The 16,049-nt window shown below is 43.7% G+C and overlaps 2 protein-coding genes across 2 annotated transcripts; one reads left to right on the forward strand and one right to left on the reverse strand.

The window, feature by feature from the left end:
- Window positions 1-69: 69 nt before the first annotated feature.
- On the reverse strand, window positions 70-11,321 carry nr1d1 (nuclear receptor subfamily 1, group d, member 1). Its single transcript, XM_030346032.1, has 8 exons — window positions 10,818-11,321; window positions 6,092-6,406; window positions 5,880-5,968; window positions 5,533-5,677; window positions 4,558-5,285; window positions 4,023-4,208; window positions 3,542-3,752; window positions 70-3,263 (listed from the first exon to the last, which is right to left on the reverse strand). Exons 1-8 carry the CDS (start codon window positions 10,876-10,878, stop codon window positions 3,058-3,060), a joined length of 1,941 nt encoding a protein of 646 aa, XP_030201892.1. The 5' UTR covers window positions 10,879-11,321; the 3' UTR covers window positions 70-3,057.
- A 2,372-nt stretch (window positions 11,322-13,693) lies between these two features.
- LOC115534977 (mediator of RNA polymerase II transcription subunit 15) lies at window positions 13,694-15,737 on the forward strand. Its single transcript, XM_030346212.1, has 4 exons — window positions 13,694-13,857; window positions 14,386-14,473; window positions 14,717-14,768; window positions 14,869-15,737. The coding sequence occupies exons 1-4, from the start codon at window positions 13,790-13,792 to the stop codon at window positions 14,898-14,900; spliced, it is 240 nt and encodes a 79-aa protein (XP_030202072.1). The 5' UTR covers window positions 13,694-13,789; the 3' UTR covers window positions 14,901-15,737.
- The last annotated feature ends 312 nt before the right edge of the window (window positions 15,738-16,049 follow it).

The raw sequence follows: 16,049 nt of genomic DNA on the forward strand, positions 1-16,049 counted from the left end.
AGCAGGACAAATATTCAGGTTTAAAACCATCCACACTTGTTTTATTTAGTTTTTTTCTCAAATGTCCAGGTATGACTGAATAACCAATATACTCACGACATAGTTGGTATGGTGTTAAAGTAGCCCAAGACCTATGACTGCATAAAAGATAAATATAGTTCCACACACATTGTGACAAGTGAGGGAATGTAGAACCTAGAGTTGAGAAAAACCTATAAACTTATTCAATAATTGAATATTACAATAGTCAAACACATTAAACACGAATATATTTAAAAAACGCAACACCCAAAAAGGTTTATGGAAAGGGGGGTTAGAATTGTTTCTGTAGATGGTATTATATTTATGTAGTCTGGTCTGAGATCATCTCCTTCCCTCTTCCCCTGTCCATAACCAACGACGACATGGATTGGTCGGTACGGTTTCTGAAAATCAGTTTCAACCGACCAATGAGCGCAGAGGAAGAATGATATTTATTACGCGGCGGTGATTTGACCTACATCTTCCGTGCGAGTCGCAAATCGTCTCGGGCACACCGTGACCGTGAGGCTCTCACTGCTGCTCGCGACTCTCGCAGGTCTTTTTAAGTTAGTCCTGTCGAATACAGAGAGGTCATAATCACAGCAACTGCCATTGAAAATGCTAAGGTGGAAGTACTTCTGAGAAATACTTATGTTGAACAACGATGACTGTAGGCAAGCAGACCTCTGAACACCAGCTCACAGCTCAATATTGAACATACTAATACATACAATGTTTAACCTTTAAGCATCAGCAGACTATAAAGAAAAAAGGTAAGCAAGCAGAATTAAGTGCGATGTAGAAGAAGACTAATGTCTGACCAAGACACCAGAATTACGTCACCTATAGGCTACTCAGTTTGAGATAAAAATGTAATGGGTGCACGTGCACCCGATTTAATGAATAGGCATTATCTTTATTCTAGATATGTTACATCATGTCCAGCCTCAACGAGAAACATAATAGTTAGCCTACCTCCACTCCTTTAAAATCCTTTCCCAGCCCATACATTCACCTTCTCTGACCTCATCCTGTGGCCTTTAGAATGTTTTGATTTGAACTACAGGCATTCAAAATGACAGACCGCGATCTGTGATCTGATAACCGACAGTTGGCCAAGGGCCTTATTCGCCTACCGGCCACCTTGGTTTCATCTTGTTTTTAAATGCTCTGACATGTTGGACACAGTATTCAGGTGCCCTACCCCGCTTGAGTTTGTATTCTAACCACGTCGGAACCATGATTGCCGCTACATAATTAAGGAACATTGCCGAATGCAAACACAGTATATTCTCCCCCATAGAAGTGCTGTGGTTGGCTATTGTAGTAAGCTGTCCAATGCCAACACTGAAGGAGTCTAGAGGCAGATGGTGGTTTTCATAATTTTCCTATAAGACACCTTATGTACTTTAAAGCTACTTCAATGCCTTTCTTCAATTCATTTTATAATACTAATGATTTAGGGAGCTTTTAGTTGGACCAGGTGTTGGGAGTGTGTGTGGATTATGGCTGGTTTAAGCAGCCTCCCCTGACAGAGGGATTGGACCCTGGGGCTGGGTGGGGCTGCACACCTGTAGAGATATCACACATTGTGTTATCTGTGTGCACAGCCATCACCCCACGCACTCCGGGGAGATCTCCTTGATGGCAGCGGAGCACCCATTATCATGTTTATTATCACACCTTTGCAATAAACCCGATTTTATCACCACCCCACTTTGTCCTTTGGCTGGAGGAGCCCAGAAGATGTCCACTAGGTGAAGCACGGCAGCCAGGGGGTGTGTAGTATGGGAATTGCTCCTCTGGGGTGAGGCTGCTTAAACCAGCCACCATCCACACTCCGCCAAAGGTATTTCTAGATTTGACTACATTTTGTTAACTTTGTCCTCCTCAAGTTAAACAAAGTTAAAGGTAAAAGAATATGGAAAGTAACAATACATTTTTTCTTACAGATCAAAGATCTTTTTTTTTTTCAAGTAATAATGCTTTTACAACATAAATACATACAATCAGGATATTTCAATTCTGTATAATGCATTTCATACATACAAGAATGTTTATATCTTTATATATCTGTGCCCCACTCATATAATATTTGCACTATGAGCATATTTCAAATTAACAAAATATATATATTTATATATTTAAGTGTTAAATACAGAATTTTAAAAACGTTTCAAGTATATTTGTATTCATGGTGATTTGTTGACAGTTTGTTACATGGTATTTATGTGTGATAACTTCACACTACTGCATAATGTATCAACTGCATACTGCATTTGAACTGTTTTATAATGCATACATGCAGTCCAGCCTATTGTGTGTGTGTGTGTGTGTGTGTGTGTGTGTGTGTGTGTGTGTGTGTGTGTGTGTGTGTGTGTGTGTGTGTGTGTGTGTGTGTGTGTGTGTGTGTGTGTGTGTGTGTGGATAGATGGCAATCTTCTCTCAGTAAAGTAGGCAGGGTTCCTCCAGATAAAGGTGGTCTTCAGAGGATTGTTCTGGTCTATTGTGGTTCCGGCAGAACGTTTTCTGCTCAGTACAATTCTGTCCTCATCTGTTTCAAGTCTTTTTTTGTTGAAGAGATCCATCTATTAAAGCAGATGTACTCAGTCTTCAGGGGCCTCACAGGGGGGGGGGGCGGCACTGAAGTGCCAAACTGAAGTGCCACTTCAGTTTACATTTTGACAGCTGCTTATTTTACCCAGGTTACACAATGTCCAAACTCTCCAGCCAACCTTAGCATCTAGTACACTCACTAGACCTGTGGTTCTCCGCGATATCATCACTGTGCGACAGCACTCATATCAGTTTCTCCTTTTTGAAGGAAACGAAAAACAATCAGAGGTTTCTCAGAGACAGATGTCTCAGTTCCTGAACTTTGGGCTGACGCAAGCGGAGACAACACAATGAAGCTCAAATGATTGTGACAAACCAGTTTCAGTGGTAAAGAAGAGCGCCTTAGCACGGCTCCATGTTGAGGATGACATTATCATTCATCATTGTCATCATCATGGGCCATCGGTGTGGTGTTTGTGTTCAGCCGTCGATGCGGAAGGAGAGAAGCTTCTCAGAGTGCATGTTGTTGAGGGTCCTGAGGTCGGAGAGCTTGAGCAGGACCCTGGTGAAGCGGGGCGAGTCGCCATGGTGATGATTGGGTGACTTGCTGACCAATAAGCGCAGAGCTTGAATCAGGCTCTCCTGGAGCTGCTCCACCGTGGTGAAGTTTTCGATGCCAGACCGGTCTGAGATGGCAGAGAGAGAGGATGATATTTAAGTGAAATTCCAGCTAATTTTTGCATCTCAAGTTCTATCGTCTTTTCTATCTTGACAATTTGCCAGATCTGTCAGAGGTATGGGCGAGACAATTTTATTTATATGGCACTCTTTGAACACTTTGAACACTCTTTGTTAAGCACTTCAGAGTGCTTAACAGAGGCAGGTATCACATTATTTATTTTTTTAAGGATAATTATTTGAAAGCAAGCATTGAACAAGCAAAGCCCCCTCCCCTTTTAATTACCTGCAGATACGAGCACCACAGCGGTGAACAGGCCCAGCTCCTCCGGGCTGAGTTCCAGTGATGCTAGCTTGTGGCTGAAGTCAAACATGGCCCCCAGCAGCTCGCCCATCCCCATGGCCCGCAGGTCCTCCAGCCCATAGGTGGTGCCGGAGATAAACGTCACCGTCTGTTCTCTCACGTTGAACATCGAAGCAAAGCGCACCATTAGCACCTGAGGAAGGAACAACAAAAACCATCAAATTGAGTTCAGGGTTTGCTGGGAGATTAGGAATAAGGAAATCAGGGAGCAATAGAAAATTGCCTTAATTAGCAATTGATTTGTGTGCTATACGTTGAGATACATTCCTAATTCTTTCTTATACTCAATACAACAGTAGGTGACATACATCATTATTATGCTGACTGAAAATATGTATTAAAGGCTACAGTTGCACAAAGATGTGTGTGTGCGTGTGTTCTGGTTTTGTGTGTCAATGCATACCTCAAAGGTGCCGGCTTTCAGCAGAGAGACCTGGTCGGTCTGTGACAGAGTGTTGAATCCTGGGATGTGTTTGGCAAACTCCACCACCTCCCGGACGGCAGGGCTGAAGGAGAGGGAGAAATCCTCCCAGATCTCCTGGGAGCTCTTAGAGGGGTCTGCCCTGGGACACATGTTCATAGGACACGCCTGGACAAAGGGATGGAGAGATATAGAGAGAGAGATGGAGAGAGAAACATGGTACGTTTACATATCATTAGGAAAATGGACGAGGAGAATAGGCAGCCAGCTACATGTATAGGTAGATAGATACATAGATTGAAAGACAGATAGATTCTTTCTCTTTCATTGTCTCCCTTTCATTCTTTTTATCAAACGTCAATGAGAAGTAAATCTGCAGGAATATAAATTTATTGGATTTTGTTAATTAATCCTTGATCGAGACATGCACGCGTCCACTAACACGCACGCACACACAGCTGACCAGAAAGCATGACCTTACAGTTCACGATAGATATATTGATTGATCTGATCTTACCAGCATGATATCAGGTTGGTTCTTCATGGGAGAGTTCTGTCCTTGCTGTGCATGCTTGCCATGCATCTCTCCCCCAGGGAGATTGCTGTGGCGGTGGTTGCCGTGGTGATGCTGGGCCACGTAACCACTGGCAAAGTTGTTGTTGTTGTGGTAGATGGTGTTGAGTCCGTTGGCATGGTAACCACTCGAACACTGGTTGGAGACCCAGTTGTTTGTCTCCACGTTGCGGAGGGCTTGTTGGTGCTGGAGGTGTTGTTGACGACGTTGCGGCAGAGGCGTGCCGGGGTTGGTCAGTTTGTCGTGCGCATACAGGAAAGTCTCGCGGTGAGCACGCGCGATGGCACTGACGGTGGAGTCCACGCCGAGACTGGCGGGGCAGAGAGGAGCGGGAGGCGTTGATAGGGAGGGGGAGGAGAGGGCGGGGGGGTGGGACGTCAGCATGTCTTGGGGAGGAGGTGCACCATGGGTAGAGGGAGGAGGCAGGGAGGAGGACATGGCCGGGGCAGGGGTCGAAGGAGACGAAGGTGCCGCCGGGAGGGCGGGCGGCTGAGGCGGACAGGGAGAGGAGGATAAGGAGGAGGGAGGAGGGGGCGGGGAGGAGGAGGAGGAGAGGCTGGCGAGTTGGAAGTCGTTCTGCAGCTGGTTGTTGACCATGTTGTTCATGGCACTCTGCATCTCTGCCAGCATTCTCTGCTTCTCCCGCTTTGGTATGCGGCCGAAACGCACCGCTGGAGCGAGACAGAGAGAGAGAGGGGGAGGGAGAGAAAGAGAGGAGGGAGAGAGAGGGGGAGGGAGAGAGAGAGAGAGAGAGAATACAGAAAATAGATTAGGAGATCGTAATGGCAGCACTTTCTCTCCAAAGATACCCCAGGAGTGCAGTGTTCTATAATGGAGCCCTTTATAGATTGGCCAGTGGGTTATAATTAAATACATCATGCTTGCTGCCAGCGGGGGCACCTTGGAGCATGCGCTCACCATCTCTGCTCATGCCCACGGAGAGGCACTTCTTAAAGCGACACTGCTGGCAGCGGTTCCTGTTGATCCTGATGATGGTGCAGCTTTCGTTCTTCAGACACTTCTTGTACTGGATGTTCTGCTGGATGCTGCGGCGGAAGAAACCCTGAGAGAACCAATGGAAACATATTATTTGATGAAAAGTTGATTGATATCAAGGACTGGCTGGCTGTAACCAATTTACCATCAATGATAAGTTCAAACAAATCTTGATCTGTATTTTGTTTGTATGTGTGTGTATGTGTGTGCGTGTGTGTGTGTACGTGGATGCGTGTGTGTTTGTGTGTGCGCACATGTCAGTATCTCACCTTACATCCTTCACATGCATGGACTCCGTAGTGGAAACCTGAGGCCACGTCTCCACAAACTTTACACAGCAGGACCATGCCATTCAGCTCTACAGGAACACAAACACGCACACATTCAGTTAGACAGCAGGTCAAAAAACAATCCCCACCACTAATAGCTGGAAGAGACCTCATGGTGAAATGTCCCTACGGCGACCTGAACTGGTACTTACTGGTCAGCCTCGCCACGGATTTGCCGGGGGCTGCTCTCAGCGAGCTTCTATCGTCACGGCAACGATGGGAGCCTCCTACTGAAGAGGATGAGGAGGAGAAGGAGGAGGTGGATGAGGAGGAGGAGGAGAAGGAGGAGGAGCCGTCCTCTCCACCCGAGCCGGAGCTGGAGCTGCCACTGCTGTGGAAGGAGGGAGGGGAGGAGGAGGTGGAGGAGGCGAAAGAGGGCTGGGAGTTGGAGTTGTCGCTGTACATGGACACAGGACTGATGCGCGCCTGCGAGCCGCCGCAGGAGCCCACGTAGGAGATGACGCCTCCTGCAGAAGAGAAGAGAAGGAGGAGACAAGAGAACATTGTGAGAACATTTCATGGTTAAACGTTGAACACACACACAAACACACACACAAACACAAACAGAGTGAGCCAACATTTGCAGGCTGTGTATAGGGTAAGCGTGGCTCCATTCTTTAACTAGAGAGAGGTGACAAGGGGTGGCCTTTGTTTCTATGGACACGTGCCTGAGATTGACTCTGTTGTATTTCACTGTCTCTTAAGGCAAGTAGGTGGTCTGGAGGGAGGTAAGCAAGCAAGACAATAGATCTAGTCCTGTTACCATGAGAACCGATTGAGGCAGGGGGACAGGGGAGGACACACATGCGCAGGCTTTTAGGTGGTTCCTCAGGGTTCCTCAGGTGTTAACAGATGTCAAAAACAACTGGTTACTCGCTTTGCTCTGGAGCCAGGTACACTGCACAACATGAAACCCTCCCACCCTCTTTCCTCCCTCCTCTCTCTCTCTCTCTCTCTCTCTCTCTCTCTCTCTCTCTCTCTCTCTCTCTCTCTCTCTCTCTCTCTCGTCTCTCTCTCTCTCTCTCTCTCTCTCGTCTCTCTCTCTCTCTCTCACTCTCTCTCTCTCTCCCTCTCCCTCTCTCTCTTGCTCTCACTCTCAGTCCCTGAATAGCCTTCCATTACTGCCCGACCAAGCCCTAATAAATCCCATAAATGTCCCCTGTTAATCCGAGAAACTACAATATCAAAACAAAGTGACAGGTCATAAACAATTTTGTAATACTAATAATAATGTAATAATTAATATGAAATATGCAAGAAAGCGTGAATGAAAGTACGAAAACAAACAATGAATGAACAACTGAATGAGCCAAAGCAGAGAGGACTAAGAGCTATGATGGATGAGGCTGGATGGGGGTCTCCTTGAGGACAGACCTCGCCTGGTAGTACAGGCTGGTGGAGCAGATGGATTCAGCCCGGAGCTGCTGCTGATATTGCCCAAATAGCCAGACATCCCCCTCATGAGCCCTGGCAGCGGAGCCGCCGCCCCCCACGGCTCAAGCCTCCGCAGTGCAGTGTTTGTTTCTCATTCTTTATTTCATAGGCAAGCGTTCAAACGTTCAATGTGGGAAAGTGTGTGTGTGTGTGTGTGTGTGTGTGTGTGTGTGTGTGTGTGTGTGTGGTGTGTGTATGTCTGTGTGCATGTGCGGTGTACTAATGTTCTATCAATTGATCGGCGTTGGTTGGAACCACACGCAAACAAACATGTGCAAACACACCAACATGTGAAAACACATGTACGTACACACACCTACACCCCCACATACACACACCATAGTGTGGTGTGTGCGGTGTCTTGTGGCGATACCCAAGACGCTAGTGTTTAATATCTCTCTGGCAGGTGGGTGAGCCGACTAGGGCTTTCTTTTGTTTCAGATAGGGAACTTTATCCCCCCCCCCCCCCCCACTGTGGCACTGAGGGCACATGTCACAGACACACGTGGTCTGTTCAGTGCTCTCATGCAAACATCGGCAACGACACACACAAACACACACGCACACACACACACACACACACACAAACACACATACAGGGACACAAAACACACACTCACACAAACACACAAAAACACGCATACTCACACACACACAAACAAATAAAAAAAAAATACACAAACACACATACACACATAAATACACCCACAAATAGACACATGACCACAAACAAGCAGACACACATACTGGCCCACAAAACACACGCACACAAACATACATACACACACACACATCCATATATGTACGCAAATACATTACAGTACCATACAGAACATCTCCCACCACACTGATGTCCTGATGTAATGCATAGCTCTAACTCTCTCTGATAATCAATTCATCCAAAAAGGTCCCACAGGCTGAGGTTTCGCGGGGCTCCGCTTGACTGATGGGCATTGACGGATGAGATGTGGAAAGATGACTGCCGCCAGTAGAAAACACATCGGTGCAAACTTATCTCAATGGTGTTGTCATTCAATACCGTCCTTGTTCGGTTTCATTTCAACTGAATACGTTTCAGATGACTAATGTCCTTTATTTGCGGTGTTGTTTATCTGTGAGAGTGAGGTTGCACTGTGTCTGTTGTGTTTGGTTCCAAGGGGACTCAGGACAGCACACTAGGACAGGGGTTGCTTGTGTAATATGGGGTTGACATCTAATATGGTGGATTCATTATTTATAGTCTCTTCTTAAACGTTAGATCCACAAAATATTGCAGCTTTATATATTTGTGTGAGAGTGTGTGTGTGTGTGTGTGTGTGTGTGTGTGTGTGTGTGTGTGTGTGTGTGTGTGTGTGTGTGTGTGTGTGTGTGTGTGTGTGTGTGTGCTTTTTTTGTGTTTCAGAGATGGGAGATTTAAATTGGCTACGTGTGATAAAGAAAATTGCAAAATATCTAGATAATTATAGCTGCGTCAACATAACTAGTCAAGGTAACTTGCAAACCTCCAAATACGTCCCCATGACCACTCTTACCCTAAACAATAAAGTGTAGGCAGACTAGACTCACGACAAGAAACAGAAGGGAAATCCTGATAGAGAGATAAACCCAGAAAATATGTTTTTTGTTTTCAAATCAATTTAATTTTCTTTTTTAGTCATTTAAATAGGAATGCTTGGGAGCGTGTTCGAGGCCATGCCTCCAACCACGTTTGGTTGGTTTGCTTGCTGCAGCCCGATTCTCCCTGGTGTGTACTGCTAGAGAAGCTCGTGTGTTCCAGTCTATCACGCCCCGGCGCCACGTGCGCCTTCAGAACAGCAGACTCGACAACGAGACTGCCTCTATGTAGCCACGCCCATGATAACACGCCTCGTGTTTCCTCCCGCCCTCTTCCGTGCGCTCACGTTTCTCCATTCATTCTGTACGCAGTACAAACACACTCGCTGGCGCTGTCCATGGTACTGGGGGGCGTCAATTATAGGCAAACGAAAACAAATAGCCTACACTTAGATGCAGAGGGATAATTCAAAATTTAAAAAAGGACTAGGGCGTGTTAAAAAGGTTTTTATACCAGATAGCAAGAAACAAGAATCGCCCCACTTTTATTAAATCTACACGGATTTTGCACGGCATACTCAGGCTATCCGGACTCATGTATTTGTTCATAAGATTTTGAGACAAAGAGAGTTAAATCTGAGAATAAATCATCTTGGGTCGTTTGCTCTTAAACGTTTTACGATCGGGGCGAGTAGGCCTATATATGGCTCTTGGGAGAGAGCCAGACAGGGCGAGCACATTGCTGGCCAACATGCGTCAGAGCGAGAGGGGGAGGAGGAGGAGGACACGGGGTCATATGGGGAAAGGGAGGAATGGACGTTGGAGGCGGACGGGAAGATGGGAGGGCGGAGACAGATAATAATGCGGCGAGGAATTATGCCATGAGCTTGGAGCCCTACTACTATGAACCAATCGCACGAGGTCCAACGAAAAAACAGAGCAGTGAAAACAAAACGCACATGGCTCTGTTCGCCGGTCCATGTGAACGTCGCCTGGAACACTCGCGCGTGCACATCACTGGGTTGCCAGTCCACCTGACACCAACCCCATCCCCCGTCACGATGACCTAGTTCCCCGAAATCATCTGAACACAAGAGGGTAGGCCTACCCCTGATTTCGGCAGGCTGATGTTTGCCAAACATCGAAGGCCCATGACTTATTATACACGTCACGAACTATATATTATTAATTTGGCATTTATTTTTTTATCAGTTTAATGTTCAAGCCAATGAAGGCCTAACCCTACATTATTATTTTTTTCCTTGGGGTTACCTCAAAGGTTAATTTATATAACCCCACTGATAATTATATATTATAGACCATTTTTGAGACCATGAATACTTTACTAAGATTTAAACATTTCAACAACATCATTTTGAGCACTGCACCTCCGATCCAATTGGTCACTAGTTGGATGAATATTTTTCTGAAAGAGTTGATGTCACCAAGACCTACACGCTAAGCAATTAAAAGGACCAAATATAGATTGCCACCCTTCAGCAGCTCCTTGCGGAAAGGTTTAACATGAAAGGCCTACTTACATTTGGCACACCTTTAACTTTTATTATTTATGTATTTGCAGTCGAACATATTGAAAGCTCCGAGCATGGAGATCCATTTTGACGCACGGCAGAAGTTGGTCCATTGCGTGTGCATGCATAGCCTAGGTCTACATAGGTCTACTGTACCCACTTAACTAGTGGGGAGTTTTCACCGTGACATCACACGGAAGAATATGCCACCAGAACACCGTGTGTAAGGATTGGCTACACGTTGGTGGAGCTATTTGTGAATGAGGCCAAGTGCTATTGAAAACACCAGCCATGCAATTACTGGAATGGCTCATTCAATCTTCAAATCGCAATATGACAAGATTAAAACTTCGTTTACCTGTGTTGCTATTGTTGCTTGTGTCCATTGCAGTCGTCATGTTGAGCTCCAAACGAGTCATGCAGACCTACTTCGCAATCCGTAGATTTTTTTTCAGTTAGAAAAAAACGAAGGATCATCGGCGATCTCAAAGTTATGCGTCTTCGTTTTACGCTTTCTGTTATAGGTAAATTACGCGTGAGTCATAAATCAAACTACTTTGATACGGACATTTTTTCGGAAAGACACAATTGTGTCTGTGCAGGAAGCTTTGCATGAGGCTGCTGGGCTCTTCTATTTGACTGTGATGTGTAGAGAAAAAACGATTCGTGCTGTCACTCGGTCTCGGTCTGTGTCGTTGGGAACTGCAGTTTGTCCCTCGGCCTGCTTTTGCTGTCTGGAAACCCTCTCTCTCTCTTGTTTTTCTCTTGTCTCTCTCTCGCTCCCTCCCTAGACAAGCAGGGCGCGCGCAAACAGCAGGCTCTCGGATCGCACGCGGCAGAAAACGGTACCATGTGACCGCGGGGAGAGCCTCGTGCCCCAGTGACACACTTTTTTTCTACAATCACATCCCTCTGTACTTTTGAAATCCTCGCGCACGTGGGGTTGCAGCTCCACTCGAAGGGTTGTGGGTCAATTAGGCTATTTAGAATATGATGACGTATCCTTTTATACATTAGCCAATGAAAAACTAGCGAGTGTTTTTTATGACAAGGAGAAAAATATATAAATCGAACGTTTCATCCATTCACCCTTCTTCCATTATCCATTCTTCATCTAATCAGCCAACCACCCTATCATTCATAATTGGTGCCATAAGAACAGACCATTTCGAAAGAGGCAGCCCACTTGCCCAAATTAATAATTATGACTCAATCAAGATTTTTGATAGACGATTGCCACCTCCTCTCCCTAACCACCAGTTATGTTTTGTTAAATTACTCACAGCTGTAAGAATTACAGGCCACTCGTTACTGGTCCCTGGGCCACCCATCCATAAACAGACTTCTCCTTTGGCCTTTGATTCCATGTCTTATAGGCTTGCATCGCCTGGACTGGATCTTATGTATTTGTTTTACATTGTGTTTTTGTGTCATCGTGCTAAACTCCCCAGATTAAATGATTTTGTCTCTATCTGTCATTGATCAAATGCTATTTTTCACTCCAATTCCTCAACACATATTGGTTTCCACTTTGATATTTTTTCATTTGATGAAAAGGGATAGATGGGATGCAATGTAAATTGTGTTATTGCATTTAACTCGATATTGTTCTTCACTGAACTTCATCTTATTCTTTAAACTATGATGTTTCCAGATGTCAATACAGAACCTGCTGCATAATGATACCCAGTTGGGAATGAGAACATTCTAGTTCGATTTTTCGAATCCACAGCAGGCAAGTGTTGAATAATGTTTGTTTACAAATTACCAGCACCCCCAGTTCCTTAAAATGAAATGCACGTTTAAATAACGTCTGAGGATTACTTTACAACATGAATTATTGCATGAGCAGGCCTGACCATTGTGTTGAATATTTTAACGAACTGAATGAAACTTTTTTGTGAATCCTAATAAACCTCCATCCTTTGAAATACAAAGGCTGATTATCCCGCATGCAGCAGGGGTGTTTAGTACTCAGGACAGTTGGGGCAAAGCCCGGATCGCCCCTTTATTGGAGAGCCTCACCTGAAAATGTGTTATACAAGCTTTTTTAAGCTTTTCTATGGTCTGTGGCACCTTATTTACATTCAAAGTACATGTCTTAATCATTGAAAGTTTAAATATGTACTTGAAGTTTTTTGGTTTTCTTTCAAGGTTAATTATGAATTGTGACATAAAAATATTAGAAGTTGTTAGTAAGTAGTAGCATTGAGTAGCAGTAGAAGACGAATTCATGCATCCCTTCACAATTATTACATGATGCTACAGTGTACACACACACACACACACACACACACACACACACACACACACACACACATACACACACACACACACACACACACACACACACACACACACACACACACACACACACACACACACACACACACACACACACACACACACACACACACTTCGAATTAATGTTAGTATCAAGAAAAGAAAGACACACCAGTTGGGGGAGATCTTATGTTTTATTTATGTTTTTGTTATAATGCACTCGTGCATGTTGCAGAAAATGTGCAACAGACGCACATACGCACATACCCACACACGCACACACCCCAGCAGTGCAGGACAATACATTTGACCTATCAGACCTATCCTGTCACTTTATTTGTTTCCAACCAGTTACATTTTCTTAAATGGTGTGCATCATTTACATTGTTTAGGCTACGCCATGTAGACGTTTGAACTTTTGTTCAAATCCCTTCACTTGATTTAAGCCATTTACTATGTGGCTTTATTAAAAAATATTTCCAACCTCAATTTGTACTACAGCACTCACCGCATTTTCGGCAGGAAATGCATTTTGTAGTTCATTACCTATTTCTTAAACATAAACAATCTCAAAGACATACAGCTATCTAGTTTCTGTGTGAGTGTATGAACACAATTATTGCTGTTGAAATTTGCCGTGACAGTAGGAACTAAGGCGTTTGTGGTTTCCTTTGCATAAATAAAGACCTTTTCAGTTAAGAAATCTGGCCTAGATCACAAAATGAGTCAAGACCTAACCGGTATCAAGGCTGTCCGCCAAAGATGCCAAATCTTCCTTATTAATTAATGTGAATGTGTCCTCACATTCAACAGTTCAACATGATGAAGTCCGTTTAGCTATCTAGTATCACAAACTTTCTACGCACTAACACAAACGTTAGCTGACACTGATATTCTTATGTCGTACACTAGGGGGCAGTACATACAATGTATCTGGGTATTTACCTTAATTTAGAAAACGAATAAGGAAGCCCAGCGATAACAGTAAAAACATCACCGCAACAAACCATACTTTCTCTCTAATACCCAAAGACAATATTTGATGTAATGGAGGTCCCTGGACCAGACAGCGACTGGAGAAGCCCACAGTTCCGACAAAAAAATGTCGCACAGATGTGAGACTTTTCTTTTTATGTCAGCATAGTATCATTAGCTCAACGAACGCATGTTTCTATAGATGTTGGCAAGTGGAAACTAGTTGGCTAAGCTAACGATAAATCGCATCCCACCTCCTGACCCTCCTCAATGGGGGCCAAATGTAAAATATAACCCCAAGTAAAACGAAACAAGAAATAATGACATTTTGGCGTGTATCTCTTTGATCTCATCAGTTAGCTCATCTAGCATCGTTAGCTCGGATCAATGACCGAATCACGCCTACGCTTTAGCAGATCAACGCACGTCCGTGAACGTCATGCTATGTGTTTTCATTTTGTATTTCTTGCTCATCGTTAAAATACAGTCATTCAAATATGTATATAAAACAAGTCGCAGAGACCATGGTTAATGCAGCCAACTCTGAGAATGAGAAAATTTATCGCACTTCGTTTAAAGTAACGTTTTGAATATCTTCAATGAGGACTGAAATGTATTGACAATAATGTGTACAGGCCTACTGCTAAAACTTTTAATGTTAATTTCAGAGAGGATGCGATGAGAATGGCTGGGACTCCACACTCAAAGTCCAGCACTGACATGGAGAATCATGCTTACGTCAAAGCCAAATCCCGTGTAAGTGTATGATATTAAATACTAATTAATTATAAACGTTATACTCGCATGACAATTAAGGCACAGGATTGATGTATATTTGAAAAGTTTAAGTAATTGTGAATCATTTGAATTTGACACGCCTACTTGGCCCCAATACTTGACGCACAATATTTTGCATTAGTGCAAACCATTGTAATGGTTCTTTTTTATCTTAATACTATTTCACTATTGGCAACTTAGTCTTTCCCTTTGTAATTCTAGGAGGAATACTTGTCTCTGGTTGCACGTTTGATAATACACTTCAGAGACATTCGTAAGTATCATACTGTTTTGCCTTGGCTAGGGAATTACGATTTAGGGTAGACATGAACAGTTTTACAGTAAGTGATTATGCATTTCAAATTGTTTTTCAGACAAGAAGGCTCTTGGCGGTCCAGGTGAATAGGCGCATTTTCCATCTCTTTGGCCGGGATCTGTCTATTGGTGCCATAAGAACAGACCATTTTGAAAGAGGCAGCCCACTTGCCCAAATTAATAATTATGACTCAATCAAGATTTTTGATAGACGATTGCCACCTCCCCTCCCTAACCACCAGTTATGTTTTGTTAAATTACTCACAGCTGTAAGAATTACAGGCCACTCGTTACTGGTCCCTGGGCCACCCATCCATAAACAGACTTCTCCTGTGGCCTTTGATTCCATGTCTTATAGGCTTGCATCGCCTGGACTGGATCTTATGTATTTGTTTTACATTGTGTTTTTGTGTCATCGTGCTAAACTCCCCAGATTAAATGATTTTTTCTCTATCTGTCATTGATCAAATGCTATTTTTCACTCCAATTCCTCAACACATATTGGTTTCCACTTTGATATTTTTTCATTTGATGAAAAGGGATAGATGGGATGCAATGTAAATTGTGTTATTGCATTTAACTCGATATTGTTCTTGACTGAACTTCATCTTATTCTTTAAACTATGATGTTTCCAGATGTCAATACAGAACCTGCTGCATAATGATACCCAGTTGGGAATGAGAACATTCTAGTTCGATTTTTCGAATCCACAGCAGGCAAGTGTTGAATAATGTTTGTTTACAAATTACCAGCACCCCCAGTTCCTTAAAATGAAATGCACGTTTAAATAACGTCTGAGGATTACTTTACAACATGAATTATTGCATGAGCAGGCCTGACCATTGTGTTGAATATTTTAACGAACTGAATGAAACTTTTTTGTGAATCCTAATAAACCTCGTTCCTTTGAAATACAAAGGCTGATTATCCCGCATGCAGCAGGGGTGTTTAGTACTCAGGACAGTTGGGGCAAAGCCCGGATCGCCCCTTTATTGGAGAGCCTCACCTGAAAATGTGTTATACAAGCTTTTTTAAGCTTTTCTATGGTCTGTGGCACCTTATTTACATTCAAAGTACATGTCTTAATCATTGAAAGTTTAAATATGTACTTGAAGTTTTTTGGTTTTCTTTCAAGGTTAATTATGAATTGTGATATAAAAATATTAGAAGTTGTTAGTAAGTAGTAGCATTGAGTAGCAGTAGGAGACGAATTCATGCATCCCTTCACAATTATTGCAT

This window comes from Gadus morhua, chromosome 2 (genome assembly GCF_902167405.1).
Source record: "Gadus morhua chromosome 2, gadMor3.0, whole genome shotgun sequence".
NCBI classification, from domain to species: Eukaryota; Metazoa; Chordata; class Actinopteri; order Gadiformes; family Gadidae; genus Gadus; species Gadus morhua.